Here is a 15688-nt window from a genome sequence, read left to right as displayed (position 1 = left end):
CTCTTCTTCCCCTTCATTTCTTCTTTCAAAAATGATATTCACACAACAATCCAAACACAACAATTTACACAACCTCTCACATGCATGTGGGCTCTACATACACTACTATGTGTGGGCCCCACATATATGTGAGAGGTTGTGTAAGTTATTGTGTTTGGATTGTTGTGTGAGTAGCATCTTTGTTCTTCTTTTCCCCGGGTCAGAAATCACTAGGAGATGCTTTCACAAAAATGGTTTAGATATCATAGGTCATTAGGTCATTCTTCTTTTTAGCTTGCCAGTGTTTGTCCCCATTTTAGTGGCAAGTTTGGCCCATAATGATGTAATTAAACCTTGCTTTGTTGTAGGGGGTTGGGTGGACATATCAAGTGGGCCCCTCCAGCATAAAATCTTCAGAGAGGCTAGTCATTTTATTCGTCTATGATCCGTTGTAAATTTGCCTGTAGAATGAATGGTGGGTTTTAGTCATCTATGATCTTATTTACTTGGTGACTGATCTTGTTCTATGGAGGAGGAGGGTATCCATAAGGAAGGAGGCATTAATTGGGCGAGGAAAATAGTTCCTCTGTTCACCTTGTTTTTATTATAGCCCCGGTATTTGGCCTAATGATCGGCAAACTTGGGACCAATTTCACCACCGTCCACCGGCAAGGGGTTCAATTGAAGTCTGGGTAGGACCTGGTCCAACGGAGGCATTGATAGTGCACAAGTGGGAATCGAATCGCAGACCAAACGCGCTTCGTGAGACCCCGGTTGCTTGGGAACTACCACTGTGCCAATCCCGGGTTCTTTGTTCACCCTTTTAATCGATGAGTGATTGACAGAAGCTTTCTATAAGTGGTATGAGCAGGTATTCGGGTTCTTTGTTCACCTTGTTAATGGTAGAATGATTGATAGAAGATCTCTATAAGTGGTATGAGTAGGTATTCCTCTCTCTCTCTCTCTCTCTCTCTCTCTCTCTCTCTCTCTCGCTCTCTCTCTCTCTCTCACACGCACACACACACACACACAAGAATTGTTTAGGCATAATTGACAGGTGTAATATGCCTACTTTATCTTCGTGTTTAGGTTGGTATAGATTCTATAGAATGACCTCATTGGATTATCTCTATCCCGAAAATCCTATCCACAACATGAACCAATACAAATCTAATCCCATACTGTTTAGTTGATGCTTACGTTATTGGTGGAGACATTAACCATGGTTAGTTGACATGTTGTGACATGGTTAGCACAAGCCGAAACTTCTGCAGGTATTTCCTATTTCACAGGCTGACTAAGCCCTAAAGGTAAAGTCTTTTAATGAGGCATATCCGTTGGACTCGCGCTGCTTATGAAAAGATTGTAATTTGTATTTTCAAACCAGTTGCCCGAGCCACAATTTACCCACACCTCGACTAGTTTTTGGGTACTGAAGTTAACGATTAGACAAACTTTCAATTGTCTCAAGGGTTGATTCCACTTTGCATTTACCCTAAAGTTATTGAAAAGGTTCTCGCTTAGGCCTTCATGAAAGGATTCGTAACATGTATATATGCTCAAAGTGAAGTCCTAGAGGTCACCTGATGCAATGATACTCGCCCAAATCTGTGGCGTGAGTTTGAGTGAAGGCATCAAACTTTGCCCGAAAAAACTTGGATAAGGTTGCGTGTGTATTCTCTCCTGAACTCTGTTGTGACTTGAGTCCCGCGTGAGTCTTGTGCACTGGATATGACATCGGTTTTACAATATCACTGCTTTATGTCGTCAACCGTGTCATCTTCTCCAACAAGATCCCTGCCAACCTCTTCTGTTATGTTCTTTTGACTCGTTCAAACTTAAAGTTTGGGAGCAACATCTCTCCAAAGAGACTTTTTCACGGAGCTTTTCGTGAATAATTGTTTACAGAGGTGAATCTCGAGCTTCAAAAGTGTTTTGGATGATCCGAATTTCTAATGAAACTTTTCCAGGGAAGAGTTCCCCATAAAAGTTTCATTTAGATCGAGACCGTCCAAAGCCGAAACGGACGGTCGAGAATGCGCAGTTTCATGAACAGCCCGTGAATAAGTCTATCTCCTCCCCAAAACAATCTTTGATCTTTATACACAAGCACAGTCACGGGTAGATGGATAGCTTCTGGTAGAAACCTGGGGAGTGGGCCTGTGTAAGTATTTGAAGTTGGGCCTTAAAATGCATATACAGGTTTGGTGGTATCTTTGTCATGCGGGTGATCCATTCACACAGTTATTTTGTAGCCTTGGTCCTCTAAAAAGAAAAAAGGAAAAAAAAAACAATTGGGCAACGTACCGTAGCATTCTTTTTAATATTTTTTTTACTATATCAAAAAGAGAATTAATTTTTATACTCTTTTTTTTGATATTCACATTTTTTTTTTAGTCTTTCAGGAGAAAAAAATACGTATACTTTCTATGTTAAAATTCAAGAAAGAAAGTATAGAAATCAATTCCCTGATATAAATAATTGACTATTAATGCTTTCTAAAATAACTACTCCATAGCCCAAAGACTTTGACTAAGCTTTTATTAACCAACCAAAAGCACGAGGGTGGACCCGCAGGGTTCCATAAGCTACTTTTTTTTTTTTTTTCAGAAGCTACTTTAGTTATGTTACATTCGGATAATTATTCAAAGCCCTTGGGGCACTGTTTAGCAACAAACTTTTTCTCAATCATATATTTGCATGGACTACTCCACACACGTGTGGATCTCACTTCAAAATGTGTGAAATTCAAACAAATTTGTGATAAAAAAGAATTTAGGGCACCGTCGAGTGGTATTCCAGGACATGGAATGATTACTCGTTGCATTGCCTCCTATTGTATAGTTTCTTTAGGATATAGAAAAATGTTTTATTAATGGCTGCGCTAAGGGCTGACAACATACACGGGAAAATTATGATACTGCCCTTCCCTAGGCTCCAGCATAAGGAGGTTTCTAGAAAGAACATTTTTAAGAAACTTTTCTATTCTTGACGTTACATAAACTGATTAAAAATAAATAAAAAACCGACAAAATTGACTTCAAATTTTAAAGGCAAACTAGGGAGGTTATTCTAGTCATTTCACCTAAATACTGACCCCAGAATTCAACTCGATCGCCTCATCTAGGCGTGTTAAATTCCCATGGAGAATAGTAGTAGATCAACATATGATTTTCAACCATCTATAATCCACGCGTATACACATCCATGCCTATATATAATAGAGATATAGACCCCTCCAAGCAACAACAACAAATACCCAATCTCTCTCTCTCTCTCTCTCTCTCTCTCTCTAGAAGTTCACCCATTTCTTTGGAGAAAAGCAACGAATAGCGAGACTCTGTTGGAAATGGAGTCACACAACTCTTATGGGACATCATGGGCCGACCAGTGGGACTCCGGCCCGGACCCACTGGCACTTCCCGCCGAGCCCAAGAAGGGCGGCGGCGGCGGCGTAGGGAAGAAGGTGGAAGAAGGGCTGGGGAAGACCAAGGCCGTGGCTTCGAGTGGGGTGAGGAAGGTGAAGGAAGGGACCTCCGGAGGGCTGCGTTGGATCAAAGACAAGTACCACAAGACCACCCTCAAACGCTGATTTTTTCAATTGGGTGGACCCCACCACCTATACATACATATACTTACAGGTGTAGATGCATGGTAGAGATATATACACCTCTCTCTCTCTCTCTTTCTCTCTCTCTCTCTGTTTCTGTCTCTCTGTTTTCTTGAATTTTAGTTTGATACTGTTTTGACTCTGTTCTGTTTATTCATTTGTACATGTAGAAGATAGAAACTTTGAATAATACTTGTACCATATGATTGTTCTTGTACGAGATCCTTTTTTGATATTGGATGTTTCATCATGTATCAATATTTCACGATTTGAGCGATTCATTTGGTAGGGTCTGCAACGTTCTACAATTTATTCACACAAAAAAATCATATAAGTCCAAAATTAGGAACGCTTTGCTGGGTCATGTTTGTCTAAAGAGGAATTGACGTTTGAACGTCAAAATCCAATTAAAGTGATTTTTTGCATGATAATTTACGTGCAAAAGGACTACAAATGAACGGCTTTTACTATAAAAACATGATCGTGGTGAACTTTATTTTTGTGTCATGTGAGGGATTATTTTTTTGAGGGGAGAGGATTTTGATTTGAATAGTATACTACTATTGTACATCAAAATAGCTTTAAGTTAACGTGTTAATTTACTAGCTATAATAAATATTAATTTATTAGCTATAAAATGCATTGGTACGATTTTCATCCAAATTTGTGTCACGCGTCTTTCTTTCTTCTTCTTTTTTCAACATGGTAAAAAAAATTTTATTGATGAAAAAGAAAATTTCTCTCTCTGTAAAATCGAGACTCTTTCTCTCTAACCCTCTTCTGCTATTAATGAACTCTCCTTCGCTCCTCCTTCTCTCTACTTTCTCTCTCTAAAAATCAAGGCCTCTGTTTCCAGTTCTGGGAGGCGAGGCCGCCGCCCCCCTCCTCCCCCCTCCTCCCTCCTCTCTCCTCCTTCAGTCTTCTTGACCCTCCGGTGTATCTCTGATCTCTCCGGTCTGGTTTGGCGAGCGTTGGTGTTTCAAGGCGATGAAGCTCCGGATGATCGGACCTCCGGCCGGTGTTCTGTGGGCTTGACTCGACCGGGCCCTGCTTTGTCCTCTTAGATCCGGCGGTTAGTGGCCGGCGGCGAGGTAATAATGGTGTGATGGAGTTAGGGTTTTTTTTCCTTTTTCTTTCTTTCTTTTTTTCTCCATTTTTCCGGCTGGTCTCCCCAGTTCAGAGTTTGTACCGGTCTAATTTTTTAGATCCGGTGTGGATGGGATGGTGGGCGAATAATCCGGCGCCCCGTGAGGTTGTCCGACGATGGTGGTTTTTTTTGGTCATCTTGCTCCGTTGGCAGTTTTTCGGGGTTAAGATTGAGTTGTTGAAATGGGATCCCTTGGTTTTCTTGCTTATTCAGTGATTAGGTTCCGTTCCTGTAGGTGCTTAGTCTCTATTACGATGAACAGCTCTATTGGTTAAACTTCGTGTGTCGACTCTGCTCTGCAGTATGTGCTTATTTCTCGATGGTAGAGTTTAGGTTCCTACTTATTGTTCTTGTTTAGCCTGTATCTCTGTAATTTCGATGGATTCCTGTATTTGCCCAATGAGCACTTTTAATGAAATGAGATTGACTGACTTTCAAAAAAAAAACCCTCTTCTGCTAGGGCTTCAATTTGGACACTGCCCCCACTTTGGGGGGGAGGCGCCTCCCTCCCTCCTCCCCCAGGCTCCTCTTTCCACCCTGCGCCTGCTAGCTCTTCTCTATCCCTCTCCTCCCCAGATCAAAGTCCCTTCTTTTTCCCCCTTAGTCTTTTTTTTTTTTGGGCTTCCACTCTCTTCGGCGTGGGAGGGTGTGGTGGCTGGGCTTCGGCTCGGTTTCCTCTGGCCAAAGCTTCCTTGGTTCCTCCGGGAGCCTAGCGGTGTTGGGTGGTCCGGAATGATCAGAGGTTGTGGGTGATGGTTGGTGATGTAGATCTGGGCCGGCTGTGTGGTGGTGGTGGACAGTGGTGTGGTTTTAGTGGTGGAGTATTTAGCTGCTTTTTCTAACGTTTTTTTGAAGGTTTCTTTTCATATGTTCAAAAACGATCGGAGAAGATGGCGCTGCTTAATCGGTGATGGTTTCAATCCGGTGTTGGGAAGGTGGATGCGGCCCCCATGGCTGGGATCTCTTGTCGTCTTTGTGTGCCGAAGTCCGGCCGGCGACTGTTCGAAGTCTCAATCAGGCGTGGGGCTGTCAGTTCGTCGCGTTGGATTGTTGTTGCTGCTGGTGATGATCGTGGCTGCTGGGGTTTAGTTTGGGTTAGGCTGTTGTGGTGGTGGTTTGGTGTCCCTTGGCCCTGATTGTTTTGGTCCTCGTTTTCGTAGGCCGAATCCAGCCGCCGGCCTTTTTATCTGGGTGAGGTCAGCTCGGCTTAACGGCGCGGCTAGTTTCCAGTATTTTGTACAGCGATGATGGCTGATGTGCTTAGGGTTTGGGGACTGGTTTGGGTGGGCCGGCCCAGGTGTGGGTCGGGATTGGGTGTTCCGGGCTTTTCATTATTTATTTTGGGTATGGGTTGGGCTTTATTGATATTTTCGTTGTGGACCCTGTAGACCCTCGTGTGTTTTCGGGCTTTTGCCTTTGGGATGTTCATCCAACTTTTTGGATTCCCTTCCCTATTCCCTGTTTTTTAATAAATTTCATCTTTGCTGATCAAAAAAAAAAGAACATAGCAGCACATTAAAGAAAACAATTATTGTAACACACGTCTTTCAAAAAAAATACACGCGTCTTTCACACGTATTGATAATGTATGCGAATGAAATGATTTTTAATGAGAAACACACTTATAAATGCTTTAAATATGTCAAAGTACCATATTCAATTCGTAAGAGCATTCACATCAACCTCCCTAATTTTGAATCAAATTATACCTTTACAAATGGAATTGATCTTCACACTCCATTTTTTTATATCTACGATCCTAAACACGCTTTCAATACTAAAAAACAAAAAAAGAAAAGAATGTGGATATCAAAAAAGGAGTGTGAAATTCACCTCCCTTAAAAATACTTTCTTCTCTACCTAACCACTTTTTGAAAAGTTCATTTTATTAATGTGTTCTTTCTTCTTTTAATTGTATTTTAAATGTTCGTTCTTTTATTTTTTCAAAATGTAGTACTCGTGGGAAAGAAAACATTTAGTCAAATAAGAGAATAGGGTGAATAATGTCTCCTCCTTGTTTTTTCTTAAGAGGTATCACAAAGGGAAATTATCGAAACACTTTAGAAAAGCAAATAAAATAACTGATTTTAGAGTTTTCTTTTCAATTTGATTTAGGATGAAGTTTAATTTGGCAGGTGAGATGTGAATGATCTATTGATTTTTCGTTTACTCACTGTCACAGACAATCCGCACTCTTACTTTGGAGAACAACTTTGTTCACCTTTCTATGTGTGAGATCATTATGGTTTTTGAGGTCTTACTTTTCCGATCGAATCGTTTATTTTGTTCAGATTGATTTGTAAACATTTAGCTCAACCAAGCACTAAAATCTTATTCGATTAGATGAATTTCAACGTTACAGAAACACCGAAAAAATTAATATGGACAAATTGAACAGCTACTATCGTTAAAATGAGCTCCGGAGTGGTCACACTCAAAGATTTTGGCTAAGATTTCGTTAGGCAACCGAAACCCCAACGACGGTGGCCGGCCACTGATCCCGGAAGGTTCCAGAAACGTTTACCGAGGCTGCATCGTCACCAAACCTCCCCAGTAGGAATCCTACTGCCTTTATTTTACTTTAATTATATTTTTTTTTTTGCCTTTATTTACTTTATTTTTCTTAACGAAGAAGAAGTCGATCTCCTTAATGGTTGAGCTAAGGGCTGACAACATGCACGGTTATGTTGAACTGACTATATTGCCCTTCCCCACAGTGCATGGAGGATCCCAAAATAATGTGGTTAATTTCTTTCTAAAAAAAAACAGAGAGACGCTCATTCCCTTAATTAATATACAATTAACTAAGTTTAACAACAACTATTACCTTGCTCTTATTTCGATTCTGTTACACGAATGTCGTGTTCGTTTTTCCGGCCACTTCTAAAAAAGACATGTAGAGCATTGTCTTTCAAGTACGACATAGTGAGACTTGCCACCTTTCAACAAAAGTTTTGCCACTGCACTAGCTGGATTCGGACCAAGTGCTCAAGACGTGTAAAACCCAATACAAAAAATGAGCTCAAAAATCATAGGCAAAATAGGGAACACACCCGTAGAAAGGGGAGGGTATTCTAGTCGTTTCCCTCAAATCTTGAACACAGAATTCAACTCTCTTCATCTATTCTATATTGCGCGGATCAAAAAAAAAAAATCTATTCTATATTGCGTGTTTAAATATACATAGAGAATTAGTAATATCCTATACTTCTTCACCATAGATTTTTAACCATCTATAATCTATACATTATACACATCCCCTGCCTATTTATGTAGATAAATAGATACACTCCCTCTCCAAGCAAATTCTCTCTCTCCCCCTACTCTCTCTCTCTCTCTCTCTCTCGAGAATTCCATCCCTTCCTTTGAAGAAGATCAGAGCAACTAGTTGATAACGAGACTCTGCAGATCAATGGAATCACCCTTCAATAACGGGTTATCGTGGGCCGATCAGTGGGACGACAACCCGGACCCATTTATCGCCGAGCCCAAGAAGGGTCGCGGCGGCGTGGGGAAGAAGGTGGGGAAGGGGCTGGGGAAGACCAAAGCGGTGGCGTCGAGTGGGGTGAAGAAGGTCAAGAAAGGGACCTGTATTGGTTTCGGATGGATCAAAGGCAAGTGCCACAAGACCCCTCAGACGCTCATTTAAATTGCACCCCACCACCATACATATACTTTCTGGTGTAGGTGATAGAGATATAGTCTTCATATAGACACCTCTCTCTCTCTCTCTCTCTCTCTCTCTCTCTCTCTCTCTCTCTCTCTCTCTGTTTTCTTGATGAGTACTTTCTTTGACTCTGTTCTGTTTATTCATTTGTTCATGTAGATTTGAATAATACCTGTTACCATATCTTTTCTTTTACGAAATCTTTTTTGGCTGTTGGATGTTCAATGTATATTGACATATGACGATTGAGCGGTTCATTTTGTAGAATTCCATGTTACAATTATTCATGCAAAAAAATTACCTTTGTCGAAAATCCACGAGGACTTGTTTGAATCATGTTTTTCTTAGAAAGAAATTGACGGTGAGAATTCTAATCGTCTATTTATCTTATAACAAATGTTAGTCTCTTTTGTTTCAATAGATAGAAGAGTTTATTTATATCATGTATGAAATATAAAGTACAAATTCGGGACACTGACTACATCAATTGTAAGAGTCCATGAGATAATCAAACCAAACAACTCAACTAATATAAGAAATAAGTTCATCATAAGAAATTTAGAAAGAAAAGGAAAAGCCCCTCTAGTTCTAGGGAAATACGCACATACAGGTGGAAAAATTTGAACTCGTAACCTCCTAGTAAAATGCAGGACTCCTAGCCAATCGAACAAGCCTAATTGACAACGATGTAAAATCTTGTCAAGTTATTTTGTGCACTGATAAAGTTACGTATAGAGGGCAAAGTACGAATTACCTTCCTGTGGTTTGGCCTTTTGACAAATGATCTCCTTGAGATTTATTAATGACCAAATCGCCTTCATGTGGTTTCGGAATAAAGTGCAACCATAACTCCGTTAACCTTAAAGCTGAATTGACTATAATACCCTTGTAACTTGTTCCTCTTTTTTTCCCGTCTTTTCTTGGCAAAAAAAAATACTACGTAAATTGAAAGCAGAGGAAGAGGAGAACTCTTTTCTTGTTATGGGCAGGAACTTCAGCATCAATTGCTTATTTTGCCATCAGCTTTTAGCAATTAGTAATTACAATCACAATCATAATCAACATCCCAAAAACGTAATCAATTGCGAAGTATTTTCTGACTGTAAACACTTGACACCTGGTACACAACACCCGATACATCACCGACCGACCCCATTCAACTCCGTCAGCAGCTAATTGCAGCTCCCATCACCACCGGTTAAATATCCAGCCCTATTGAGGCTCCATTCTTTTAACCTTAATTTAAGCTTAAATTTAATTTGAGAATTGTCCTTATTTAAAATTTTTTCGTATTTGTTAATTTTGCACCAAACTTTTGTCCGCTATTGATTCGTCTCGACAAGAGGAATCGAAAAAGTAAAATTTCTTTACTTTTACCCTAGTATTTTGATAAATAACCACTTTTTAGCGCAAGAAGTCACTATTTGCCCTAAAAATTAGTTATTTCTCAAAATACTTGAAAAAAGTGAAATTTTTTTACTTTTCTCATTCGTCGACGAGATGAATCAATAATTCACAAAGATTTGGCACAAAACTAACAAATGCGAAAAAAATTCAAATAAAGATAATTCTCAAATTAAGTTTAAATTTAAGTTAAGGCTAAAAGAATGGAGCCTAATCAAAAATGAAACAGAAAGCAATGCATTTTTTATACAAAACCCTGAAAATATTTAGGGGTTGGAAAACTACTGCACCATAGTTTGAGGGAGGAGAAGATTAAGCTGACCATTAGAGATGAGGCGGTAGAGGGAGGACGGGAACGAGATTCAATTGCGTCGACGTCTGTGTCGTTGGAGTTGAGAATTTCCACCAGCGTCGTTGCAGTTGAGAATCGTCTGCGTTGGAGTAATCCACCGGCTAGGAAAGCTTGAAATTAAGGAAAGCTGGGTTCGGCAGTGCGTCGGCATCCACGTCGGAGTCGTTGGGTAAACCGTTGGCGACTCGGCGGGGGGAAAGAAAAGGAAAGCTTTACGTTCCTTTTACAGTTGATTAATGGAGTGGATACAGTTCTGGCTATAGTTAAGGAAGTGGATATAGTTAAGGTAAGGAAGTGGATAAACAAAAGGAAGCCGTCGGCGGTAGGTCGGAGTAAACCTGGATAGAGTTTTGGGTATGTTTAAGAAGATGAGAGAAGAATAATAATATAGTCCTTTTACAATTGACTTTGACTTTTCTTCTTATTATTTTTCTTTCTCACTTTCAAACCACGCACGTGTAGTCCAGTTTCTGTTAATTTAGATAGAAAATGTAACGGTTACACTTTACTCTAAAACCATAGAGAGGCGATTTAGTTATTCATAAATTTCAAGTAGGTCATTTGCAAAAGGCCGAACCACAAGGCAATACGTACTTTGCCCAAGTATAAAAGTAGAGTTGTAGACTTTAATTTCAATTCAGTTTAAAAAAAAAAAAAAGAAGAAGAAGTGGAAGACGACTTGATTTCTCGTTTGATGTGACAAAATACGTACCAATTATTAGTAAATTATGCATTAAAAAAATTTAGGCATAAAAGATTGGCAGTGCTGGATGGCTGATCAAGTAAAAATAAAAAGGCTGGTTTATTTGAGCTTAGGCCTGATTAATTTGATTGGTCCTACCCACTCATGGAATAAGTAAAAGCTCATCAATCTTTAAATAAGGGAGGATATGAATACTGAAAAAACAAGGTTACCTATTAATTCGTAAAAAATCCTAAAAGTATGAATGCGAATCACTAAATTACTCTACTAGCAAAAACTATGCAAGCAAATAATCCCACAACGCAGAGATATACGTTGAAAATCCCTGTATGGGTAAAAACCACTGGAAGGAATCAAATCACTATAATCATTGTGCAGTTACAGATATACCTATTCAAACGATGTAAATCCTCACGACGTTCTAAGTACTACCTGTCAAGTCACACGTACACCGCACCCAGTGATCTTGATCATCAACGGCCTTGCACAAGAGAGATGCTACTGCTGCCCATGTAAGGTCTCATTTTTATTTGGCAAATCTCATGACAAAAACACATTGATTTGTATCCCCATTTATTGCGTTTTAATTACTTTATTTATTTATTTTTAGAGTGTCTGTTTAGGAAGTGGAAGGAAATCAAAAACATTATGTAATTGAGTGTGGTAGAGGCTGCTTAGGAATTTAACATGGAAGGAAATGAATTTTCGAGAGGATTTCGTGCTTATGCTATATCAAGAAAGGGAATCAAGAAAGGTAGAGATTGTCAAGGCAATTGGCTCATGGAAGGAAATTAATTGTCAAGAGGTTTTCGTGCATATGGTGCCCATATTAGAAAAGGGAATGAAAGAATCACGTGTGGAGCAATATGGGAATGTTTTCCAGTCACAATGCTTGAGCAACTCAAAGACAGGTTATATACAGTGCTCGAGCAACCTTCCTGTTTTTTCCTAGCATCTATTTATATGCACGTCTTTTGGAATTTCTAGACTACCGAATATATGAGTGCAATCCCTCTCTTGCTTCAAAACTGAGAAATGTCTAAGGGAGATTTTTAGTTTGTCTCTTGGAAAAAGATATGATTGTTTGATCATCAAACTTCGGGATTAATTCCAAGAGCCCTCTCCATACTTTGTGATTCCTAATCAAAGTGTTCTTCCGGTGGATTTCTGGTGGATTCCGACGGTGGATTCCGTAGGTTATTGGAAGGCTTGAGCGATTCAAGGCAGCGGCGGTCAAGCATTGGGTGCGGTGAACGAGTGATTCGGCAATCAACCTTGGTCAACTGAGAGCGATTCTAGGTTGTAAGTATAGGTTTGTTTGTAACCGTACAATGAGTTATAGTGCATGATTTCCTTCCCGTGGTTTTTTTCCCGTTTAGGGTTTTCCACGTATATTCTGGTGTTTATCGTTTATTCTTCGTTCCTATTATTTCTTGATTATTGGATCGGTAGAAAAATAGGAATTTCAATTGGTATCAGAGCGGGTCGCTCATTAATTTTTAGATTTCTTCCTAGAGCGGATCTATAGCAATAATAAACATGAACAATAACATGAATCATCCGTCGAGTCGCACACCTATTTTGGATAGTGAAAATTTTGACTACTGGAAATCTAGAATAAAGGCTATCATGAGGTCCGTGGATGAGGAAATTTGGAATTCTTGCATCGGAGGGTATAGCCATCCCACGAAAAAAGTAGAAGAAAAACAGGTCCCTAAACTTACTGCTGAACTGTCTCGCGAGGAAAAGACTGCTTTACAAGCTAATAATCGTGCCTTAGACATTTTATTTAGTGTTGTTGATGTTAATGAGCATCGTAAGATTGCTAATTGCGAGATTGCAAAAGAAGCGTGGGATATTTTAGTAACTTGTCATGAGGGAACGGATGTTGTTAAGCAATCTAAGTTACAGAGACTCACTACTGAATTTGAGTTAATAAGAATGCAAGAGGATGAAACTTTTAATGAATTCTACTCTAAATTGATCGCTATCGTTAATAGTTGTGAAACCCTCAGTGAGCCTATTCCTCCTTTTAGGGTGATTAAGAAAATATTGAGATCCTTGCCTGAACGGTTTAAGACAAAGGTCACTATGCTTGAGGGTAAACGTAAACTCAATGAAAAATCTGTTGAAGAAGTGATAGGTATTCTCCAAACTTATGAAGCTGATATGTTACAACTTGAGTCTCTAAAATCTAAAATTAAACCATCGGCTAAGTCGATTGCTTTTGCAAGCTCTCAAAGCGAGTCTAGGGAGTTAGATTGTGATGATGAGTATGACCTCGAAGCTATGGATATATTTACCAAAAATTTCAAACAATTTTTTAAAAAGAAAATGACTAAAGGTGATGGGAATAAGAAATTTGAAAACAAAAGAAAAAGTGAGTCTTCTAGTGCAAAAGAAAAGAACGGGATTAAAGGACTACCGGTAGGGCCAAAGTGTTATGAGTGTCAAGGATATGGTCACTTAGCTCATGAATGTATTAACAAATTGAAGAAGAAGACTAATTTTAAGGCCAATATAACTTGGGATGACGATAGTGAGTCTGACAACTCTGAAGAAGAACAAGTTGATCACACGAACTTTATGGCATTTGGAGCTTCTTTACAATCAAACCTTAGTGATCATGAATCCTTAGACGATAGTGAGAATGAGGGAAGTGATGAGGAGTTTAGTTTCAATGAGCTAAAACAATCCTACAATATGTTGTTTAAGGAGAGTATTAAGATTAATGAGTCAAATTTGAAAATGGCTGAGAATTATAATAATTCTAACAAGGAGTTAGTGACAGCTAAAAAACAAGTGGAAGAGTTGCAAGGTTTTTTGAGCAATGTCACTAATGAGAAAGAAAAGTTGAGTAAGGAGGTTGAGAGTCTTCGAGAAAAGAACAAAGTCTTGACTAATTTAAACGCTGCGTTGGAAGATAAAATAGAGTCATTAAATATTGAAATTGATAATGCTAATATCCTATTTGAGCGTTTGAATGTAGGTTCCAAGAAGTTAGACGAAATTCTTGATGTTCAAAGGCCAACGAGTGACAGAACAGGGCTTGGATTTTATGAAGCTTCGTCCTCAAAAATAGTCGGAGGTAAACCAAATGAGTTGGAGTCAAAGAAGGTAATGCCGAAATCCCATAGTATTGATACGGTTAAAAGTGTGATGGGAAAGGTATATAATATTAGACATGACAATTTTGCTAAATTTATTCCTACATGCCATTATTGTCAAGTCAAAGGTCACACTAGACCTCATTGTGGGAAGTTGCATGTGCCAAAGTCTTCACACAGACACTTAACATATTCTCATGGTTATGACATACATATGCCGACATGTCATTTTTGTGGTGTAAGAGGTCACATTAGACCCAAGTGCTTTCAATTACACGGATACCCTCCTGTTGCGCGCAATCATGTTGTTAACAATAAAGCTATTTCTAAACATGGTAATATTCGAAAGTCTTGGACTAGTTACACTAGATATGATAATACTATAAACATGTCTGGTAAAAACATGGCTCTTGGAGTTCAGCCAAATAAACTGTGTAACACTAGTCAAGTCAAGACAAGACCTATTTGGGTGAGGAGGTTGGATTTAAAATCTCATGCGAATTTGTCCACCAACTCTCTCGATGACACATGCTTATCTGAAGGTGTTGACCTTGCTATTTGAGGCTTGGTCTCGTTTCCGTAGTCTAGGTTGGTCTTTCTTGCTTATAATGTTCCTAGAGCTACGAGTTGAGTCATTTGTTTAGTTTTATTGCTTCTATTTTTTAGCATTTTTTTTTGGTTAATTCGCTTCCCTGCTTATTTCATGATTTATAAAGAAAATCCAAAAATATTCTTATATTTGTTTGTTTTTGAAAACATAAAAATCAATAAATATTTTTGGGCTAAGCATATTTTCAGTTGTGAGAAGTCAACCATGGGATTCACAAAAATGCATTTTTTTTCCCTAATGCATGCACATTTCTTGTTGAACTCCTCTCATGAGATATATTCGGACATTAGTTGCACCATGCCTTATGACTCTATGATCACCACATTTACACGTCAGGATTAGAGAGATTATTTAGATTGGATGGTTGGTTCTCATGTCCATTGGAATGTCTCATTTTGTTTCCTCAGCGATTGACCTTTTGGCATCTTGGTTGGATATGGTGTTCTCTTGGTTTTGTTGAAAAAAAAAAAAAACCATATAAGAAAGACGAAAGTCTATTTGTGAGATCTTAATGCTTATCCGGGCGTTCATCGAGTACCAGACAATTGGGGTGAGGTACTCTCCCTCTGAGCGTTCGTGTCACAAAATGGATAGACTTTGTGAAGGCATCTGTGTTGGACCACTCGCTTAGTAACCGAGGATTGGGTATGAGGTACTCTTATTTTCAATATTCGTGTCAAACGGCAGTGGGGTAAAAATATAAAAACACGTGTATTTGTTTTGAAGCATCAATAAAAATTGATATGACAAAATACTCATTGGTTGAGGGGGAGTATTTAATTGTTGAGGGGGAGATATTTCTAAGCCTTGAGATGTCATTCGTGTCATCATGCCTAGTTTGACTTCGTGAGAGGAAGGGTGGTTGCCATTCTCATGGAACACGAGAAATCTTGTATCCAAAGATGGTGGTCTTAATATTTCTGACGTGTCACACACCCACTATTGTCATAATCTCATATTGCATGTTGTACTTAATTCTAGATTTATTCATGCCCGGAATACATACAAGTTCATTCATGCATGTCAAAACTTGCAGTGACATTTATTGATTCTCATGGTTGAGTATTCATCTCTGCATCCATGTGTTTGTCTTACCCTGATTTTTTTAA

The 15688-nt window shown here is 39.0% G+C and overlaps 1 protein-coding gene across 1 annotated transcript; it reads left to right on the top strand.

Moving 5' to 3' along the window:
- The first annotated feature begins 3203 nt into the window (after positions 1-3203).
- LOC131311681 (uncharacterized) lies at positions 3204-3806 on the top strand. The gene has a single exon (XM_058339223.1). The coding sequence runs from the start codon at positions 3329-3331 to the stop codon at positions 3569-3571; it is 243 nt and encodes an 80-aa protein (XP_058195206.1). The 5' UTR covers positions 3204-3328; the 3' UTR covers positions 3572-3806.
- The last annotated feature ends 11882 nt before the right edge of the window (positions 3807-15688 follow it).

This window comes from Rhododendron vialii, chromosome 12a (assembly GCF_030253575.1).
Source record: "Rhododendron vialii isolate Sample 1 chromosome 12a, ASM3025357v1".
In the NCBI taxonomy this organism is placed as follows: domain Eukaryota; kingdom Viridiplantae; phylum Streptophyta; class Magnoliopsida; order Ericales; family Ericaceae; genus Rhododendron; species Rhododendron vialii.
This window is presented reverse-complemented; position numbering and strand designations above follow the sequence as displayed.

Coding starts and splice junctions, on each gene's coding strand:
- LOC131311681 (XM_058339223.1), top strand. CDS start 3,329: ATGGAGTCACACAACTCTTATGGGACATCATGGGCCGACCAGTGGGAC.